This window comes from Perca flavescens, chromosome 7 (assembly GCF_004354835.1).
Source record: "Perca flavescens isolate YP-PL-M2 chromosome 7, PFLA_1.0, whole genome shotgun sequence".
Classification (NCBI taxonomy): Eukaryota; Metazoa; Chordata; class Actinopteri; order Perciformes; family Percidae; genus Perca; species Perca flavescens.
This window is the reverse complement of record NC_041337.1, coordinates 8,315,298-8,334,196: the sequence shown is the minus strand read 5'-3', so window position 1 is coordinate 8,334,196 and position 18,899 is coordinate 8,315,298. Positions and strand designations below refer to the sequence as shown.

At 43.4% G+C, this 18,899-nt stretch overlaps 1 protein-coding gene across 3 annotated transcripts in view; it reads right to left on the bottom strand.

The window, feature by feature from the left end:
• hspg2 (heparan sulfate proteoglycan 2) overlaps positions 1–18,899 on the bottom strand; it is a 131,787-nt gene that overhangs the window by 77,158 nt on the left and 35,730 nt on the right. For 2 of the 3 annotated variants that reach the window (XM_028582819.1, XM_028582820.1), the window contains exons 2-12: positions 18,608–18,737; positions 17,404–17,463; positions 8,491–8,550; positions 3,910–4,019; positions 3,662–3,720; positions 3,040–3,212; positions 2,860–2,898; positions 1,682–1,807; positions 1,319–1,528; positions 433–552; positions 140–271 (exon numbers count right to left, since the gene is read on the bottom strand). In XM_028582819.1, coding sequence (XP_028438620.1) covers positions 140–271; positions 433–552; positions 1,319–1,528; positions 1,682–1,807; positions 2,860–2,898; positions 3,040–3,212; positions 3,662–3,720; positions 3,910–4,019; positions 8,491–8,550; positions 17,404–17,463; positions 18,608–18,737 — 1,219 coding nt within the window. The remainder of the gene's footprint in view (positions 1–139; positions 272–432; positions 553–1,318; positions 1,529–1,681; positions 1,808–2,859; positions 2,899–3,039; positions 3,213–3,661; positions 3,721–3,909; positions 4,020–8,490; positions 8,551–17,403; positions 17,464–18,607; positions 18,738–18,899) is intronic. The other variant, XM_028582821.1, reaches the window with a different exon arrangement.

The following is an 18,899-nucleotide window of genomic DNA, read 5'->3' as shown; positions in this document are numbered from 1 at the left end:
GCAATGAATGAAAATGGCAATTCAAGTCGAATCAGCACCCATGTATCGTGAAAGAATCAAAGAAGAGTGAAATGCCCATGAGGGACAAAGAAAGATTTCGAGCAGAGAGCTGTAAGACAGCTGTTGGTGGGAGACTTACTGCAGCCGTACTCATCCGAGCGGTCAGGGCAGTCTGGCTCGTCGTCACACTGGTAACTAGCTGGGATGCAGGTGCGATCGGTCAGGCATTCAAACTGCTCAGGAGCACACCTGTCGTCAGGACCCTTGGTGGCTGTAGGTATGACAACATGGTATAAATCACTTGTTCAGAGTAGCAGATGAGAGGACTGATCTTCTCTCAGCAAGAAGCAAGATCAAGCAAGTGTCCTAAAACATGAACCTATTCCCTTCGAGGCAGACCTTTAATGACTCACAAACGAAACGGAGACTTACGGCAGTCCGTTTCATCCGAGTTATCCTCACAGTCGTTGTCTCCATCACAGCGCCAGAGCTTAAGGGCACAGCGGCCATTTTTACACTTGAACTCATTGGGTTCACAGGGAGATGGAGTACCTGTGCAAAGATTGAGGATAATGAGGGTGTATGTTGTTGCCTCAGAGTGTGCACTTACACATGGCTGTGGTACTTATTTTATTTATTTATTTGATAGGGACAATGCTCATTGATCAACAGACAAGTTACTTGTTGTAAACAAGCCAGAGTTAGCTACAAGTGCTAGTTTCCATCTGTTGTCCCTAGCCAGGGCTTAACGGGCACCCTAAAATACAAAAGTCAATGCAAATACACTATAAATGTACCCTGTGTTGTTATGTAAAACAGTATAAATACTTACGTTACTGTACTTAACGTTATTTACATTTCTGGAAATTTACTTTTACTCCACTACATTTCCTAAATAAGATGTAAACTTTTACTCCGACACATTTCCCTTAAGCATCTAGCAATGCTTGCTAGAAATGTTTTTCGTACGTAGGAGTGAAAGATTCTTCCTCTAAAAAAATTCTAATTGGGTTTCTGTTTTTCTCTTTGTTGATGTCAGACTTTGAATTTGAGGTTTAAGAAGGTGTGAAAACCCTGAATATTGTGGAAGCCACCATTACGTTCAAAGTTCTTTTTTTTTTTTTACTTCTAATAATTAAGTACATTTAAAATCAGAAAATCACTTTTGATACTTAAGTACAGTAAATATCAGATACTTTAAGACTTTTATTCAAGTAATATTCTAAAGGGTGGCTTAAACATCTACCAAAGTAATTTACTAGTAAGATACTTTTACTCAAGTATTGCTTTCAAGTACTTTACACAAGACTGTACTCACCACATCTGAACTCGTCGCTTCCGTCCGAGCAGTCCCTCTCTCCGTCACAGATGTAGTCTCGAGGGATACACTCTCCGCTCTGGCATGTGGCTTGATCCGCTCTGCAGGGTCCAGGTGGGCTGGGGGGCCGCGGGGGCTTCTTGATGGGGGTGGTGGTGGGGGTTGTGGTGGTAGGGGTGGTGGAGACCAGAGGGACCGTCTGTTTTATGTCTAAAACAAATCTCTGATTAAACTTCGCAGATGTTTAAAGCGGTTAGAGCTGTTAGCGTAAGTGGGTGTGTCTCACGTCCGGCCAGCGTTCCATGCTATAGCTATAGCCGACCGTGTCACAACTTGCAGGCCAGCCAAGCTGAAGCCACTCACCACAATTGGTCTCATCACTCATGTCTCTGCAGTCTGGTCTGTTGTCACACAGGTATTCCATCAGGATACATGTCCCATCACCACACTTGTGCTCATCTGGCATGCAGGGTCTGATGCCAGGAGTTACTGAGAGAGATGGGGGCAAGTGTTGAAGGATCAAATACATGCAAGCCAATGCTACAATAAAGCCAATACACTACACTAATGTCACATCACAGCACAAATAAAACAAAGGGAGGTGAAAAACAACAGCACACTGGACCTCTCAGCCATCAGAGTACTACAGCGAGTGGACCTCAGGCATGTTGTAAAGACTATCGTTAGGGGTGTGCTTCCAGATACTTAAGGATATTATACATTTGAAAATGATTAAGAGATGGATGGATGGATGGATGGGTTGAAAATCTGCAACTTTCCCATGAAACCATAAACAACATTGGCTTGACGGTGTCATCCTCCCCAGCTGCACCCTCTCGTCAAAGATCGTCACATCAGGTTGCAAAAAAACAAGATGGCGCCAAACTCGAGGCTTCAAAACGGCAGTCCAAAAACCAATGGAGGACGTCGCGGATGCTACGTCCACTAATTTATAGTCTATGGACGGGACAGACTAGACAGACAGCATAGATAGACAACTAGACCGACACGCAAACTAGACTAGACGGACTAAGCTATACACACACGAGACTAGACAAGACAAGACTGACAGACACGCAGATAGATGGATAGACAGGCGGTCAGATAAGCTTAGACAGACAGATAGATGGGAACCCTATCTTCTGAGTAAAGACATTAAAGATAAAGTTACCATTATCCTCTATCAGCTGCCATGCCTGTGTACTGAGTTGGTGGAATTTACGTGAATGAAAAAGGTGATTTAGATTGCAGTGAACAGCAGCATTTGTAATCAAACTCATGCCATGCAAAGGTCCTTCTTATTCACTCTGCGCTACCGGACTTTAGGGACACTCAGAAGTCAACTTTACATCGGTGATTCCATGCAAAACATTCGTCAAACCCAATGACCATTGCTTGTACATGGTCATCATAAAATTCCAACATCATAAAAGGAGGGATATGCTCGACTGTATCTTTCTAAAAAGGCACTACAGTCATCCTACAGCTTCTACAGAACAGTCGGCTCAGTCACCATGCAGAGGGCATGGCACAGTACAAACCTGGCACGGCTATAGGCTCCACTGGAGGCAGAGGTTGAACTAGAAATCAGAGGGAAATGTTAAGGACACTGCCTCCCGCTCGGGCGGACCTAAATTTGCTGTAAACATACAGCAAACTCTAGCGTAACAGAGTCACTTCACGTCTGTGTTAAATGGCGTTCCTCCTTGTTGAGGTCTTACCTTCCCCAAGCCGTCTGAACTGAAAGCCCTGGACTGATGTGACGTAGGAAGCAATGGCTCCCTCCTTCACCACGTTGTACAGCACGCTGCGGATCTGTTCGTCATTGGCGTTGTAGTCAGAACCCACATCCAACTCCACAAATACGTCCACGCCATCCTCTCTTATCATCTTCCTGCAAAGAGCAAAGAAAAGTTTACGGCCATATAATGTAAAATGTAGATACAAAATAAAGTAAATTTAAACGTTACCCGCACAAAATATTTATTTATGATGTTATGGCATTTTATTAAGGACAAGAAAAAAATGTAATACTGTAAACTAAATTAAATACTTTTTTCATGATACTTTTTAGACCCCGTGGGAACCCTGAAATGGTTAACTAGGAAAGCTCTTTCGAGCTAAGGTTTCTCTTTGGACATCCTTAATAGGAATTACTCACTGCTGATGAATTACTGACTGCAGGCCTACACTGTTGGCCTTGTGCAGTTTTGAACAAGGAAAATAAATATCACCTGGCCAGAGTAAGTCACCCAGGCAGCAGAGGCAGCAGCAGCAGCCCACAACTGCAGGGTATCTACTTTCGATGTCACAAGGCATGATTTAAAGAACTGGTGTTCTTACTTAATGAGGACCACGCTGACTGTCTGGACACCTTGAATCCTGTTGTATTCTGACTCCAGCTGCGGAGGGAAAACCAGACTCCGTTAAGTTGAAATATACAAGCCTGGGAAAGATTTTCAGACATAAGGTCACACATACTTAAATCAGCAAAGTCATAAATAACACGCCTGGACATTATAAGGTAGCCTTAGTTTACTGTACATGACTGCTATTCAGATGACTTTATCCTTTGTGAGAATAGGACGCACCGTGTCCACCACTGCTTCAGAGATCTCGTTAAAAGCTGGAGAGAAGATGTCCTCGAGCTCGGGGCCGTAGACCAGGGAGTCAGTGAAGTTGACGAGAGCTCTGTAATAAACTAGAAACAGAGAGAGGGAAGGAACATCTGTCAGCTAAACCACACAATAACGTGCAAAAAACCACAGGCTCAGCATTAACGTCCATCTGTTGCAGACTTAAGATACTATAAGCCAGATCCAAGATTAAGTGGTTCAGTTTATTAAATACATTGTAATATGGGATACTGTTCGGGAAATATTTCCCCGAGAAAAGGCTTTGGTTAAATGTTTCAGAAAGTCAAAACTGAAAAGTGTGACTGCGCCTTTAATGAGAGCCAAGTACAAATCATGGAATCTACTTCAAGATCTCAGTTGTGGTCAGGTCTGCGCTTAAACTGTCAACTGCAGCATTGCACCACACATAGGCCCTAACAAGTAGGGCTGGGCGACCTAGAGAAATATAAATATCAAGATATTTTTGACCAAATAACTCAATGTCGATATTGTAGGGTTTATATTTGGTGCTTTAACAAAATGTTATTTTATGAATGAGATTTTAGAAAAATAATCATCAGAAATGTCGATTTATTGACTAAGTAGGTAACTTAAAGCTATAGTGCGTCGTTTCTGTCTCCCCCATGAGAAATTCTAAGTAATGATAAAACCGTTGGCGCGTCCACATGATACAAGCCTTCCGTGATCACGCACGAGCCCCACCCCTCCTCCACGCAGTTGCTAATAGCCAAGGAGGACACGGAGGATTATAAAAACACGATGGACTCTTCAGAAAAGTAAATTATCTTCACTCAAGCTTCTGCGCGGGAAAGTCACCGGACGACTCTTCTGAACATAGCCATACTGAGAAATACAGAGAGAAAGTTATGTGGAGCTGATAGTCTTAATTTGCTTTGTAGCAACTCATTTGGCGATGGCTTGGATGTAACAGACGATCATTAATATCAAAAAGTTACGCACTAAAGCTTTATAGGCAAATAATCCAACAGCTAGAACAGTCTGGTAAATTGAGAAAATTACATCACTTTACTCTAACACAGCCATTAAAACCAGAAAAAGACAACACTTACCATATCACGATATTACGATATCCAAAACCTAAGACGTTATCTAGTCTCATATCATGATATCGATATATTTATATATTGTCCAGCCCTACTAACAAGAGGCACACTCCGCCAACAAAATACTCAAATATAACCATGAATGTACAGTATAAATTGGGTTCATGGACATAGAGACGCATACCCAATGTAATCACAAACAGTGGCAGACAGATTCTGGTAAAGCCACTTTGTTGCAAATACTGAACTAAATAGACACTGTCTGAAACCTAATAAATGCAAACACACACACACACACACACACACACACACACACACACACACACACACACACACACACACACACACACACACACACACTCACACAGTACGTGGATATTGTCAAACTAACAGGGCCACGAGTTTGCACCAGATTGAACGCTGATGACATCAGAGAGTTGGAAGGTAAGTGGGAGTTTGAGTCAGCATCACTACTGTGCCAGCAGCTGCAGAGGAAGAAGAAGACAATCCTCTGTGAATGACTGTGGAAGGGGGCCTCAACATTCCCTCCGCATGTACCAAGTCAGACACATCAGGCAAGCAGGCAAGAGAACAGCGGAGGGGGCTTCAGCTGGGATTATATCAATGGTGTGCACGGTCTGACCGCTCATCAAACATATAGGTCAACTGGTTGAACGTTATTCATTCAGACATGAATCCTACAGAAGCTGCGATTAGTTCCCTTTGTTCAACCTTTCACTTTCAAAATGTTACAAGCAGCCGGTTGGTTTCACAGTAACGGAGTACATTGTGTCTGCCAGTGTCCTTGAGTTAGTCACTGAACCCAGAGAATGACTAAGATGTGCCTGACCCTGCCCTCTAATCACTCTGAAGGAATGTAGCGAGTTGGGTTTCTTCTTCGTCTCATCTAGCACTCATATTGCCCTGCATAAAAAAACATCACCCATCTGCCACATATGTGGACAGACCATAAAAAAAGAGTTTTTATGCATGCATGTATCGTTATGCTGATTTTTAATGAAATGCTTTGGTAAGCAAACAGTTTTATACATTAACACCTAACAAAATAAAAAACATTCACACATTAATAGTTTTACCAACACTTTCTATGGCACATATCTTCTTGCTTATCAGAGCCAATTTCAATCCCACATCTCAAAAGCTTGGCATTTTATTGGAGCAACTGTTTCCAAAGCTGTGTGGACTTTTAAACATGACTTTCGCATCCCAAAACAAAAATGAATTAATGTATGTATGTATGTAATCAATTCTTCCACTCCATAAAACATCTTGATGAGCTATATGAGTAACTTATTATCAACAAAAATGTCGGCTGTATTATTATAATTCCATTGTCGCAGGCAACTTAAAATATCCCAGGACCGCAGGGTGCCCCGTTCTCACACTGCTGCCAACACTTTGTTAGGACGGGCCTGCCAGCCTCTGAATTTAGACTGGCAGAGAGTGTTTAGGGAGGAAGTCAATATTTGTGCCGTTTCTTGCACTCAGATGCTACTTCTATGCCAAAAGCAAAGAGTCATGTTCTAAGCAGGCATCTCCTGAACTTCTACTTCCAAACATACATGATGCCTTTGTTGAACTTAAAAAAACAGTATAACAGTTAAACAAATCAGTGAAAACACCTTGAACTGTGACATTTCATTTAATACTTTTCCCTTTTTGAATTCCCCTTTAGAACACAAGTCCAAATAAAGACAAAAATCGCGATCAAAAATCGATTAATTGCACAGCCTTACTTACTAGTAGCTACTTAATTCAAGTGTAAAGATGTTACGTCTCAGCTGTGTGTTCTCTAATCCTGCCTGAGCTATGGCTGGTAAACAGCTGTCCTCTCTAAAAGCTGCTGAATTCGCTTCCCTTACGCGCAGCATTTGCACTACAAGACATCCCATTCCTGGTGAGGGAAAGCCACATTTATGACAAAGTAAACTAAGCACTGCCTGTGAAAACACACAGTGAGGTGAACATGTAATGACAGAACTGCAGTCTTTAGTGCAGCCTGGCAGGGTGCCTCGGTGCTTGCTTTACAGGCTGTTACTGTCAGACATGTAGGAATAAATGTTAGGCCTGAATGTGGACCCAGTAGACAGGCAACATCAAAGTCAGTCGTCAAAGCGCCTCATTTGACCCGCATATAATCTAATCACTTGAGTGGGTATTCGCCGCCTGGTCAACAGCAGATCGTAGCCCCAACTCTCTCCCGTTACAGACGGGCGAGTGTGGGAGCGCTGCTGCCTCAGATCCTTTGATTAGAGTGCGGGGTTGTGCCCTGCTGCTAACGAGCGCCTCTTTTACTCTGAGACCCATTCTCTTGTGCATCAAGAGAGAGGGGCGGGGGAATCCCCTCGTCAAGCACCGCTACCATCAAGAGTGATGAAACTATCAGAGTGCAGACGTGACGGGTGGGATGAAGAAGAAGAAAAAAAAGGAGCGGAAAAATAGCATTCCACACCCTTAATTCGCAAACTTATTTAGCTACAGTATTAAAGCTATTGAGTAGAACTGTGGCGGCTTTGTGCAATGGGCCCCCTCTGAACACATAGAGGCCTATGCAGGAGACAAAGACTTGATTGAGCAGTGAGCCCAGCCTGTCCTTTAAAGCCCAGCCGCATTGGGCTTGACCTTTAACCCCCAAGGCTGCACCCACGGCATCGGCCCAACACCACCCGAGCCCTATCGAGAGAATCTATAAGAACAAGGCCCAAACCACATCGGCTATCCCATTAAAAATCTTTATGCGTGTTTTTTGCCAGCTGCCCATTTTCTCAGCTTAACTCTTGTAGACAGGACCCCTGCTACTTAACCCTTTTGCTGGTGACCAGCCAAGCAACTCTGTCTCCAAGTCCACTCACTGCCCTCTGGGGAGCTGTTGGGAATAACTTCTGGCTTTACTGTAAAGCTTGCCCCGTTGTGCTCTCCCACGGGTTGCGATGTGAGCATCAAAAGCCACCGTTGTGTATAACAAAGCACGTTTTCATACTCATGTTGTAGTGATTTTCGGTGAAACAGCTGGTTCTTATGATTGGGACGAGCCATCTGCATGGAATTACAAACAAGCACTTTTCAAATTAAACCGTGGAACACATTTTTTGCAAGCGTTGGCTGTCCGCAGAGATGAACAGCGATGTAATTCCAACATATCTTTACAAAGATAGAAACACAAGTGTTGTCACTCGAGTGAGATGAACTCTATTACTCGATGGAACAACCACATCATTTTCCGCTGGCATCCGAAAACACTGGGAGACGCCTGCAAGACACTTGGAAAAACAGACTTGCTGGACTCAAACACTGCATGCCCGAGCTGAGTCTTCCTTTGGAATGTTATCTGAGTGTGTGTTTGGAAATGAGAGTGCATAACTGAGCGGAGCAGGTGACGGGAGAGTGGGCCAAAGACAAAAGAGGGGAGAAACAGCAGGATAAAAAAAGAAAGAAGTGCTTGAGGACTTACTGTAGTCTGGTTCGAGTGGGCTCTCTATGTTCCTTAGATATGAAGAGTCCAACCAGTGCGCTATGGCAAGCAATGAGGGGCGAGGAGCAAAGGGCAAAGGGCAAGAGACATGGGGAAAGAGAGACGTGGCGTGGACGTCCACGGACAAACAGGGAGCCAAAGGTCAAGTATCAAACAAGAAAAGGGACAAAAGGACCAGGGAGAAGGATCAAGTTAGCCAGGCAGGTGCAGAGAGGTTAACATGTCAGGAAAGTTAGAAAGGAAGTGATTGGAAGCGAGGAGAGAAAACAGAAAGTTACAATCAGAAAGTGAATTGCTATAAGAGTTATAACAGAAACAGGAAATCAGGAAAAAGTCACTGAGATGATTAGAGTTGAAAAACACAGTTGGCATGAGACAGCAAATGATCCGTAGGGATGTGCAAAAAAATCAATTCATATTCAAATCGCGATTCAAGCTCTGCCGATTCAAAATCGATTCATAGAATTCCAAAAATCGATTCATATTTTTAAAAAAATATTTTTTTTTCTTATTTTTTATTGTAGGTCTACTGCAATCACATGGGAAAAGTAACTACATTTACATAGTGTGAATCGTTTTTTGAATCGAGAATCATTTTTGAATCAAGCCGTGAGACTAAAAGTCGATATCGAATCGTGACATTTTCTGAATCGTGCACCCCTACTGATCTGTATGAAATTATGTAAAATAACAGGCTGTTCTCATAAATCATTCGTGCATGTAGCAACGTAAAAGTAACGCACTGTAATTCGTAAGCATTCTACATATTTTTGGCTGTATGCACCACAGTGACTGCTGCTATATAAGAACGCTCTGGACCGTGTAGGGAGGAAGTCGGGGTGGATGGGTGGGTCCCAAAACACAGCACTTTCAAGCAGGGGAGCGGAGTTCGAAAAGACTTTCACCCAGGAAACGTGTTTTTCGTTCCTTGGGAGTGTTTTAACCCAAACCACAATCTTTTTTTTCCTAAACTTAACTAGTCGCTTCGGTGTCTAAGCTTAACTATCATCACTGCATGGCGCTCGCTCTTTCTCGGCTAAACTCAACTAGGGATGCACTGAATCTAGATTTTTGGGGTTCGGCCGAATACCGAATCCACTGGTTAAGATTCTGCAGAATCTGAAACCGAATACCGAATCCTCCTCCCATCCTCAGTTTGACGGTCCTTCCTTTGCCGTACCTGAAGTTGCTGCATTTTAGCTGCTGTCTGCAGATTCCTTAATGCACAACTCTTATTCTTTCAGACGTTTCATACGCAAATGTTTTAACAGCGGCGATGTTGTGTATGGTTTAGGGTCCTCGCCACCACGAGACAAATCGGCATTGCAAACTGAACATGTAGCTGGACTTGAATGGCCTTCTTTTGACTGAAAGTACTGCCAAACAACACTTTTTCTGCTCACGAGTTCCATTTTCCCCTTTCTCACCGCCTACTGCTTTGAACGGTCCACCTACGTACACCTTCCTGTAATCATCTGCGGCGGCATGACGTCAACCAGCGTAGCGCTCGTTGTGCAAGCGTAGGGTTCGGTGGAAAAAAATTCTAAGGTTCGGCAGAAACCAAACCCCCGTCAAAAAGCCCAATATTCGGCTGCATCCGAAGCCGAATCCTGGATTTAGTGCATCCCTAAACTCAAATGCCATGGCCCCTGAAAAGACCGGCATCTGGCGGCGCCTGTAGCCTGCTCACAGTCACCCATTGTCGGCTAAACTCAACTACCAACTGCCTCTGATACGACAGAGCTCTGTAGCTCTGACCAGCCGGCGGTTGCCCGATTTCGTAGTATATCGTCCGAATTGGTGTGCATACATTTTCGTACTATATCGTACGAATGGGTTCATGAGAATGCATTGTAAAAAAAAATATATATATATAATTAAACAGCCAAGACATCAGCAGGAAGAGAAAATAAAGTTGTTGACACAATTGTATTAGAAGCTAGTAATGTCAGAATCCATTTCTTGCTATCGACTGTCCCACTAATCATTCCCATCCGCATGATGAGGATAGTCATGCTCAGTGAGACAATGGACCCTGAGGTTTTTGCTGACTAATGTGTTCAGCCACCGTCTGTCTGGAAACACACAAGGAAGTCTCCTCGCATGACAGCGTCAAGGAGAAAAGATCAGAGGGCATCTCTTTTGAAATGAGTGGGTGGGTGGGGATGAGGATATCCTACCAACCAAACACACACTTCCATACGCCGCTCTTCACATGTCTGCCGTCAGACACAGACACACACAGACAAAACACACACACACACACACACACCCTGGGGCTTTGGCAGAGAAGGAGGGAGGAGCTGCATCCTGTTTTCCCTCCTAAATGTAAAGAACAGAGCACCATTATAATATTCTTTTTTTTTTTAGCAAAAAGTTAAGCCCTCTGCACTGGCTCGGGCAACAATGACAATGTTCTGTTTTGTGGTGACTCATTCATTCTTCCACTGCTTTGGATGCAGTTACACCGTGGGGCATGCTCTGAAATGTCAGCTGAGGAGGCCTCTCTCTCGGGTGCTCTGAAACAAAGATGGGTTTTGAGAGAGGTTTTTTTTTGAGTATCTGTTCACTATCTACGTCTATGTCTATGTTATCTTGTCCATAAATACAGATTTGACTAAATGTTTATTTTTATTTTTTTATACTTTACACTAGTACTGTGCTGACACAGCTCCAATGCAGATTCTGTACGAGTCGCCTCCTTATAACGTCGACAGACAGCAGTAAACAACAGCTCCTTCATAATCAAGTGGGTGTGCTGGATCCAGCTGTTTTACAGCTGCACATATAAAAAACACACGTCTCCTGATACATCATTACTGTACGGGGGCATGTCTTTCAGAGGAGAGAGAGAGAGAGAGAGAGAGAGAGAGAGAGAGAGAGAGAGAGAGAGAGAGAGAGAGAGAGAAGATTTGCTTTTAGACTGACTGTAACTGCTGTCGCCTGGTGCTGCAGTCAGGTGAACTGAATGCTGCAAACTACAGCATGGGAAACCATTCATAGTCTACCAAGTCCAACCAGGAAACAGCTGACAGAAAACTTGCCATACCCAAACCATCTAAGGTCTCACACCCCCCGAGAATAGCGACCCAGACTAATTAAAGCTAATGAAATATCCGCTACTTCAAAGGCTGCAGATATGTTGTGATCCTTGTCAGAGTCAGAATGGCAGCGAGAGCCAGAGTGAACAGCTTAATTATTATGCACTGCTCTTTTATGTGCTGATGATCACTGACTGAAACAAAGCAGCCACTGTATAAGAGCATGAACAGACAGGAACTGTGCAAAGATAACCCTCCTACCAATCAGGAGAGAAAGTAAGCGAGCGCATGTACTAAATGTATCAGCCTAGAGAAGAAAACAAGTTAACAGTGTGACAAATCCCAGGAGAGTCATTATTTGATATGAATATTCTCTAGTGTTCAAACAGGAAGCTGCTCTTAAGACTGTGGAGCTGTGTCCAAATAAACTCTCAGATCTGGGAAAACTACGGGACAACTGAATACCCTGCCAATATAACCACAAGTTCTAATTCAGTATTTGTTTTATGACACAACAAACCATTTTCCTTTCTCCAACTTGAGCTGTTCTCTTCTGCTTGCAGCAAAGATTATAGTGAAGGCCATCAAAACAAACAGATTACAAGCCTGTCCTTGAGGGGGAAAAAAAAGATATAATTCTAACAGCCGCACACGCTCTCTTTCAATGAACTCAACCTCAACATCTCTTTCCTAAAGAGGAGCGTTGCAGGCAAGTTCTCCAAGGCAACGCATTTTGTTATTGGTACAACAGAGTGTAGTATCATGGGGCAAGGTGCAGTAATAAGGCTCAAGCCCATACCAACCATCAACAACACAGCCCTCGTGTTTTGTCTGCCTTTTCCACAAAAGGGAGTCAGCTGTCTGATTAGAACGTGAGAAGTTTCTGCCAGTGTTGTAGTACTCGACATCCGTCTCAAGAACACTTTTTAAAAGGTCTCTGTATTGGAATCGACCGCATTTTTTGTCAGTCTTAGATAAAGAGGACTCTTTATCTGGACTTTTTTTCAAGACTGGTCTAGACTACAACTGCCTTTTGATTTGTTTTTCAAGGCATTTCTCATGATACACTATATATAAAATATAAAGAGGAGAATGAAGAACAATCAAAATTTGTATTTATGGGAATGTGGTAGCCGGGTTGACAGCAGACCCTTCGCAGTTGTAACAGAGTGGGTCCGGGCAAGGTTCATTCGCAGCTCATTTCCAAAGGGGCGTCACCAACGGACGCCCGCTCAAATGCCTCTGGGCGCAATTGGATAGTCCTTCAACCAATCAAGACCAACGATCCGGGTGACGTAGCGGCGACAGCGGCATCAACGGGTTGCTGCCATGTCAGGTGACCGCCATGTTGAATGTAAAACAAGAATCTGCTCGCTGTCGCTGCACTATCGTCATCGTGTAAAGCCCGCCTTAACGGTTGTGATTGGTGCCTTGATTTGGAAAAATTGGAAATGGGCTTGAATGGGCTCTTGGCCAGACTGACTTCCAGAGCAAATCTCCAATTTGCCGGAAGTTCGTCAGGGTTTTCCCAAGGCTAGGAATGTGGATCTTTCAGATCAATTTGAGGAGTGCCTATGGTTATCATTTCCCACATTTTATTGGGGCATGCAGTGTGAGACTCGCACTGGTCTGGTATTGGTCTTGACTCAGTATCGCCCTGCCTTTGTCTCGCCATGGTCTTGATACACTCAGGTCATGGTGATGACTTTGTCTCGGTTTAGGCGGTCTTGACTACAACACTGGTTTCTGCTGTACTCTTGGCTCGGTGCGTGGCCACCTTGAAGGCCCCCAGCACTGCAACAACAAAAGACCTCACCAAAATAGCTGCAGCTGCCAGCACCAGTCCCCCTGTGTAACTACCCAGGATTCTCCCAGTATGTGACACACACACACACACACACACACACACACACACACACACACACACACACACACACACACACACACACACACACACACACACACACACACACACACACACACACACACACACACACACACACACACACAGGCCGTGTCACTGAGACGCACATCTGACAAACTACCCATGCAAAAGGCTGAATAACTGAGTGGGTGGCCTGGCCGCGGCCTGTCCTTTGCCCAGGCCAAAGTGAGAGACAGGCTACATTACCCTGATGTATTGTCCACTTCTGCTGCAACATCTGTTCTCCTCTAGAGATAACGGACGAATATGAAACCTAGATTGTGTTTTTTCAGCACCCACTAGCAACTGATGCAAAACCAGCTGAGGCTACACAGAGATGCAATCACCTGTCTGTGAGTCAGTGGATCAAGGACAGCCTGACCCTCAAGTGTACGCTAAACATCCCTGCAGACTAAAGACAGAACACATCTCTCTGCTCACACTTCCCTCGAATCAACTGACAAACTCCAAGCTAAATGTTTAATCTCAAACCAACGTGTCACAGAGCACAGAGAACTATATACGCATACTTTTTGGGACTACAAAAATACAATTAATATTCTTTTTTACGGCAACATTAGTGGTGGGAATCACAGGGTACCTCACGGTACAATACATGGCTTACGATACTGATAATATCCCGATACAGCAATTCTGCGATAATCAATATATTGCTAGACAATCCCATAATGATACATTATGGTTTGGGTCTCACTATGAATACATAATGACTGTATAAAAAAAAAAAATAATAAAAGGTTAAGTGCAGTTTTTCTCTTTTCATTCATTGCTAATCTAAACCGTTAGAAAACAGCACAATTCTGCAGCACAAGTTTTTCAGTCTGTAAATTAAAATGACAGAAATATAGAGCAACTATGGGCTAGTTAACTTATGTTCGAGTTTCCCTCATTCATGTGTCGAGCCCCACAACGCGGAGCCATGAAGTAGCGACGCTAGGAGCAGGGGAATTTATTCAGAGCGCAATATTTTATTTATTAAAAAAATCTATATTTGGCGCCAGCGTATTGATTCTAGTATCGCAGGAAGAACGACAAAGATGTATTGCCGATATTTTATCCCACCCCGATGCAACTTATGTTCACAATTTAAACATTTAGTCTAGCTCGGGTTCTGACCAAATACACAATGATTAATGATTTCTGTAAAATGAAAAATGTACCATTATAAAGCTTCAGCTCTTTTGGCCGGCAGGTTCGGTGAGACGACGGAGAGTGTTGCATCATAAAGTTATCTGGAGAATAAGTTTGTGAGAAATAGCGTTTGTTTTTATACATATTGTGTACAGCTGTAGCACCCTGTTCCAGAACCACTTTTGTAGAGATATGAATTCTTAAGCTTTTCATCCAAAATTAGCACTGGGAGAGAATTTAACCCCAGCAGACCCTCAACCAACCACCATCCCCATTACTAAGTGGACATGGTAACCTTTGTGTCTTTTGGTTTCTAAACAAAGTCGCCAATATCCTTGGTGCAACGGGAATGTCTGTAATGGAGCCTGAGGAGCGAAGAAAGGATCTCACAGATGAGATAATCTTATTTTGTCTCCCAGAAATCTCTTTGGGGATCTGAGTGTGTAGGTCAGGACGAGAGGTTGGGAGGACATGGGACCCAACCTCTATCTCTCTGGAGAAGATTGCAGACTATGATTGTGGGGGGGGGGGGAGATAAAGAACAACAATGGACAAAAGAGGTTTAAAATAGCTTTATCTCCAAAACAGTTTAGGTTCCAGATGTTGATGACGCAGCTCCAATGCACGAGGCTAAGACAGTAGGAAATGGGAATTTCTTAACCAACGGTGAATAATAGCAAAACAGGATATAAGGCATAATGGGGGAAACTGTGGCACCTAAACCACTTTAAAGTAGTGGAGGGGGAAGGAAGGCAGAGGCTTGTGTGAATAGTCTGGACAGCCAACAGGACAGAGACACTCATACAAAAGTATTCAGCATTCAGCACAGGAAACCGAATTTCCTTCCTATTGCTGTCGGGCTCAGATCTATATATGGACAAAGCCGGCCTCCACCAATCATAGCACCGTGATCATGCTGAGCACAATGCAAATGTCTCACCACCTTTGAGATAAGATAATATATTAAAAGAAAGTACTGCATAATCTCAGCCTCCTATTTATTTGCCACATTAAAGCAATATTGACCTTTACGTGGTTACAAATGCCAGGGACATTTATGGAAACAGAAGCAATAAACCAAAGTAATGGGGAAAGTTTGTAGGCGCATGTTGCACCACAAAATGTAAGCACATTAACAGGAAATATTTTCCCATCTTATGCTGTCGACATAGCCCAAACAGGATTTGTATTGTTAGACTTTCATATTCTTTTTGTACGTTTGTATGTGACTCAGAAGGTTAGAGGACCCACCAGGACACACACACACACACACACACACACACACACACACACACACACACACACACACACACACACACACACACACACACACACACACACACACACACACACACACACACACACACACACACACACACACACACACAGGCACACACACACACACAGACACAGGCCGTGTCACTGAGATGCACATCTGACAAACTACCCATGCAAAAGGCTGAATAACTGAGTGGGTGGCCTGGCCGCGACCTGTCCTTTGCCCAGGCCAAAGTGAGAGACAGGCTACATTACATGTATCTAAAATACATAAACGCTGTAAAATGCTAACCCTCAGTTGCTACTCTCAGAAAAACGGCATTACATATTTTTACGCTACAGGGGTCTGAAAAGAAATTTGTTGAAGCGTGCAGATCTTTCTTGACTTTTTTTGATCAACCCTCCCCGCTAGTACAGGAATTAACGCTGAAATGACCATGTTGGACCTGTAATACACACCTGGATATCCAGACCTTCTGGGTCTGAACGTGCTGCTTCTGCTTAATTTTTCAATAGTATGTGCCTTAATTTATATTCTTGCATTCTGTGCTTTTTGATATACAGTATGTGTGTACCGCGTTGTATTTTCCTTGATTAACCAGAGCCATTTAAATACATCGAGAGACAGCAGGGGGGTAGGGTATGTTCGTTGCGGGGAGGGGATGCGGTTGTAGTTTTTGTGTTTTTAATTTATGTACATTGTAAAATTCAATAAAAGGAACTGTGAAAGAAGGTATCCTTGGTGGCTAAGGCCAAGTAGTATGCATACATATTCAGTGAAATAGTCAATTGACAGTAACTCTTAAGTTGTTTTGCTGTCATAATAAAAAGTTAGAGACGTTAAAAACATGAAACATGGACCAAGAACCGAAGCATAACAAGCAGCAGTAAACCACAGGCATGATTAAAGAGTTAGACCCATCATGAAATTTGAAGCAAAGTTTAATACGCAATCTAAATTTCTCCCCCCCCACCACCCCTGCTACTGTGCGATGTGATTTGGTGCGGTACCTGCATATAAATAGTTTCAAAGTCTTTAAAAAATAATGGGGGCTGGGAAACGAGCAGGAGTGAATGGAACGCAAAACAGGGGTGCTCTGCTGCAGCTTTTATTGTTCATGGTGTTTTCATGTATCTTATGGCGCTGTCACCTCTGCCGCTGGTTAAAAGAATGAAAGAGGACAGAGGATGTTTATGTCTTAAAAAAGACAAAGCTGAAAGTGGGTGTTATGACCAGACTCTGGCAAGCTGGCGAGGAGGGAGGAGAGGGTGTAGCAGGATGTGGGGGCATCATCATTCAGGCACAGAAAGACATCGTGTACAAACACGGGCGCATGCGCGCGCACACACACACACACACACACACACACACACACACACACACACACACACACACACAGAAGTTAGAGTCACAGATGCGGAGCTTTAGAGGGCTGAGTGATCTACTACACATCAACAAAATTTGCCACAAGGAAAACTGATTTTCTGGTCCCTTACTTGTGCTCTCGGAGACTGGAGGCCATGGTGTGCTTCCATCATCCTCTCCACTGGGCAGATCTGTGGAGACAGAAAACAGAAGTTTATAGGGAATATGGTCAATGCACAGATACTAGGCCAGAAAGAAAACCATGCTGCTTAATTCACTTATGTATAGGGTTGGGCATCGTTTGGATTTTTAACAAATTTTATTCCGATTCTTCCTTTCGATTCCGGTTTTTGTCGATTCCAATTATTTTTAGGGGTGGAGTTGAATCGGATCACATGCTTATTTCACAGATAAAAGGAACATTTTATTTGGATTCATTGGTGATTTGCAATTTTCGCTTTTTCAGCGTAACAAAGCCACACTTTAGAGCGCCGCGCACTGCGCTCCCTGGCTGCAACACAGCAAGCGCTTGGAAGTACGGTGGCCGCTACGGAAACCCAAACTTCCGCGTGTTAAATTTGGAACTGATGATCGGATTCGAAACCAAATTTTCCAAACGATTCCAATAATAAAAAAATAAAAAAAACGGTTCCATTGGAATCGTAATTTTTTAAACATTTCCAAGTTGGAACCGGTTTTTGATGCCCAATCCTACTTATGTAACAATAATAACATGAAATCTGCTGTAGATTCTTCCTGAAAAGCATGCATCCTTCACATTAGTGTTCATATGTAGGATGAAATCATCAAAATATGCATTTCATTACCAGACTGATCTCATAAAGTGGCGTATGTATGACACGCCAATTCGTATGCTATTTTGGCGTGTTCTCAAGACGCATAATCGCTTTTCAGAGCGTTTATCAACGTCGTTCGGCTGCCATGGACCTACATTACACGTGAATTTTCGCCGTAGCGAGTAGTATGAAACGATGTAAGTCCGCTGAGGTTGGTTGGGTTGGTGGATGGGTAAAACATAGGACTTTCTTCTTCTTCTTTTTTTTTAAGCCTTCCCCAATGTTTCTTTCCTAAACCCAACTGTTTATCGTTTTCCTAAGCATGTGACGTTGTACTTTTTTCGTGTTTTTGGGTTACTAAAGCCTTTCCCAATGTCATAATGCCATGTTGTTCATTATGTATCTCTGAGCAAAATTCCCTCGTTTTCAGTTTTGGGATGGGTTAACAATCTAAGGAATGCATAATGAATAACATCCCCCATGAATTAAGGGCAGCTGTTGCTGTGGTTTGTGGTCTCCCACACTCTATTAAGCCCACCTCCTGAAGCTTCATCAGCAGCAAAGTCCTCGTCGTCGTCCAGTAAGCTCCGAGACGCCTGGACATCTTTCTCCCCCTCCAAGTCTTCTGGGAGAGGGACCTCTCCCCACACCTTGGAGGCCTGAGTCACCTGCAGCAAACACAGGGAGATTTAAAGGGGTTAAAGTCTCCACGGAGAAAGGTTACACCCAGTGCTATACATGGACCCTGGAAGGGTGGAGGGAAAACAAAAGCTGACACAGGAAACGTTGGGCATTGTTATGTGTTTACTTTGACCATTTATTATCTCTTA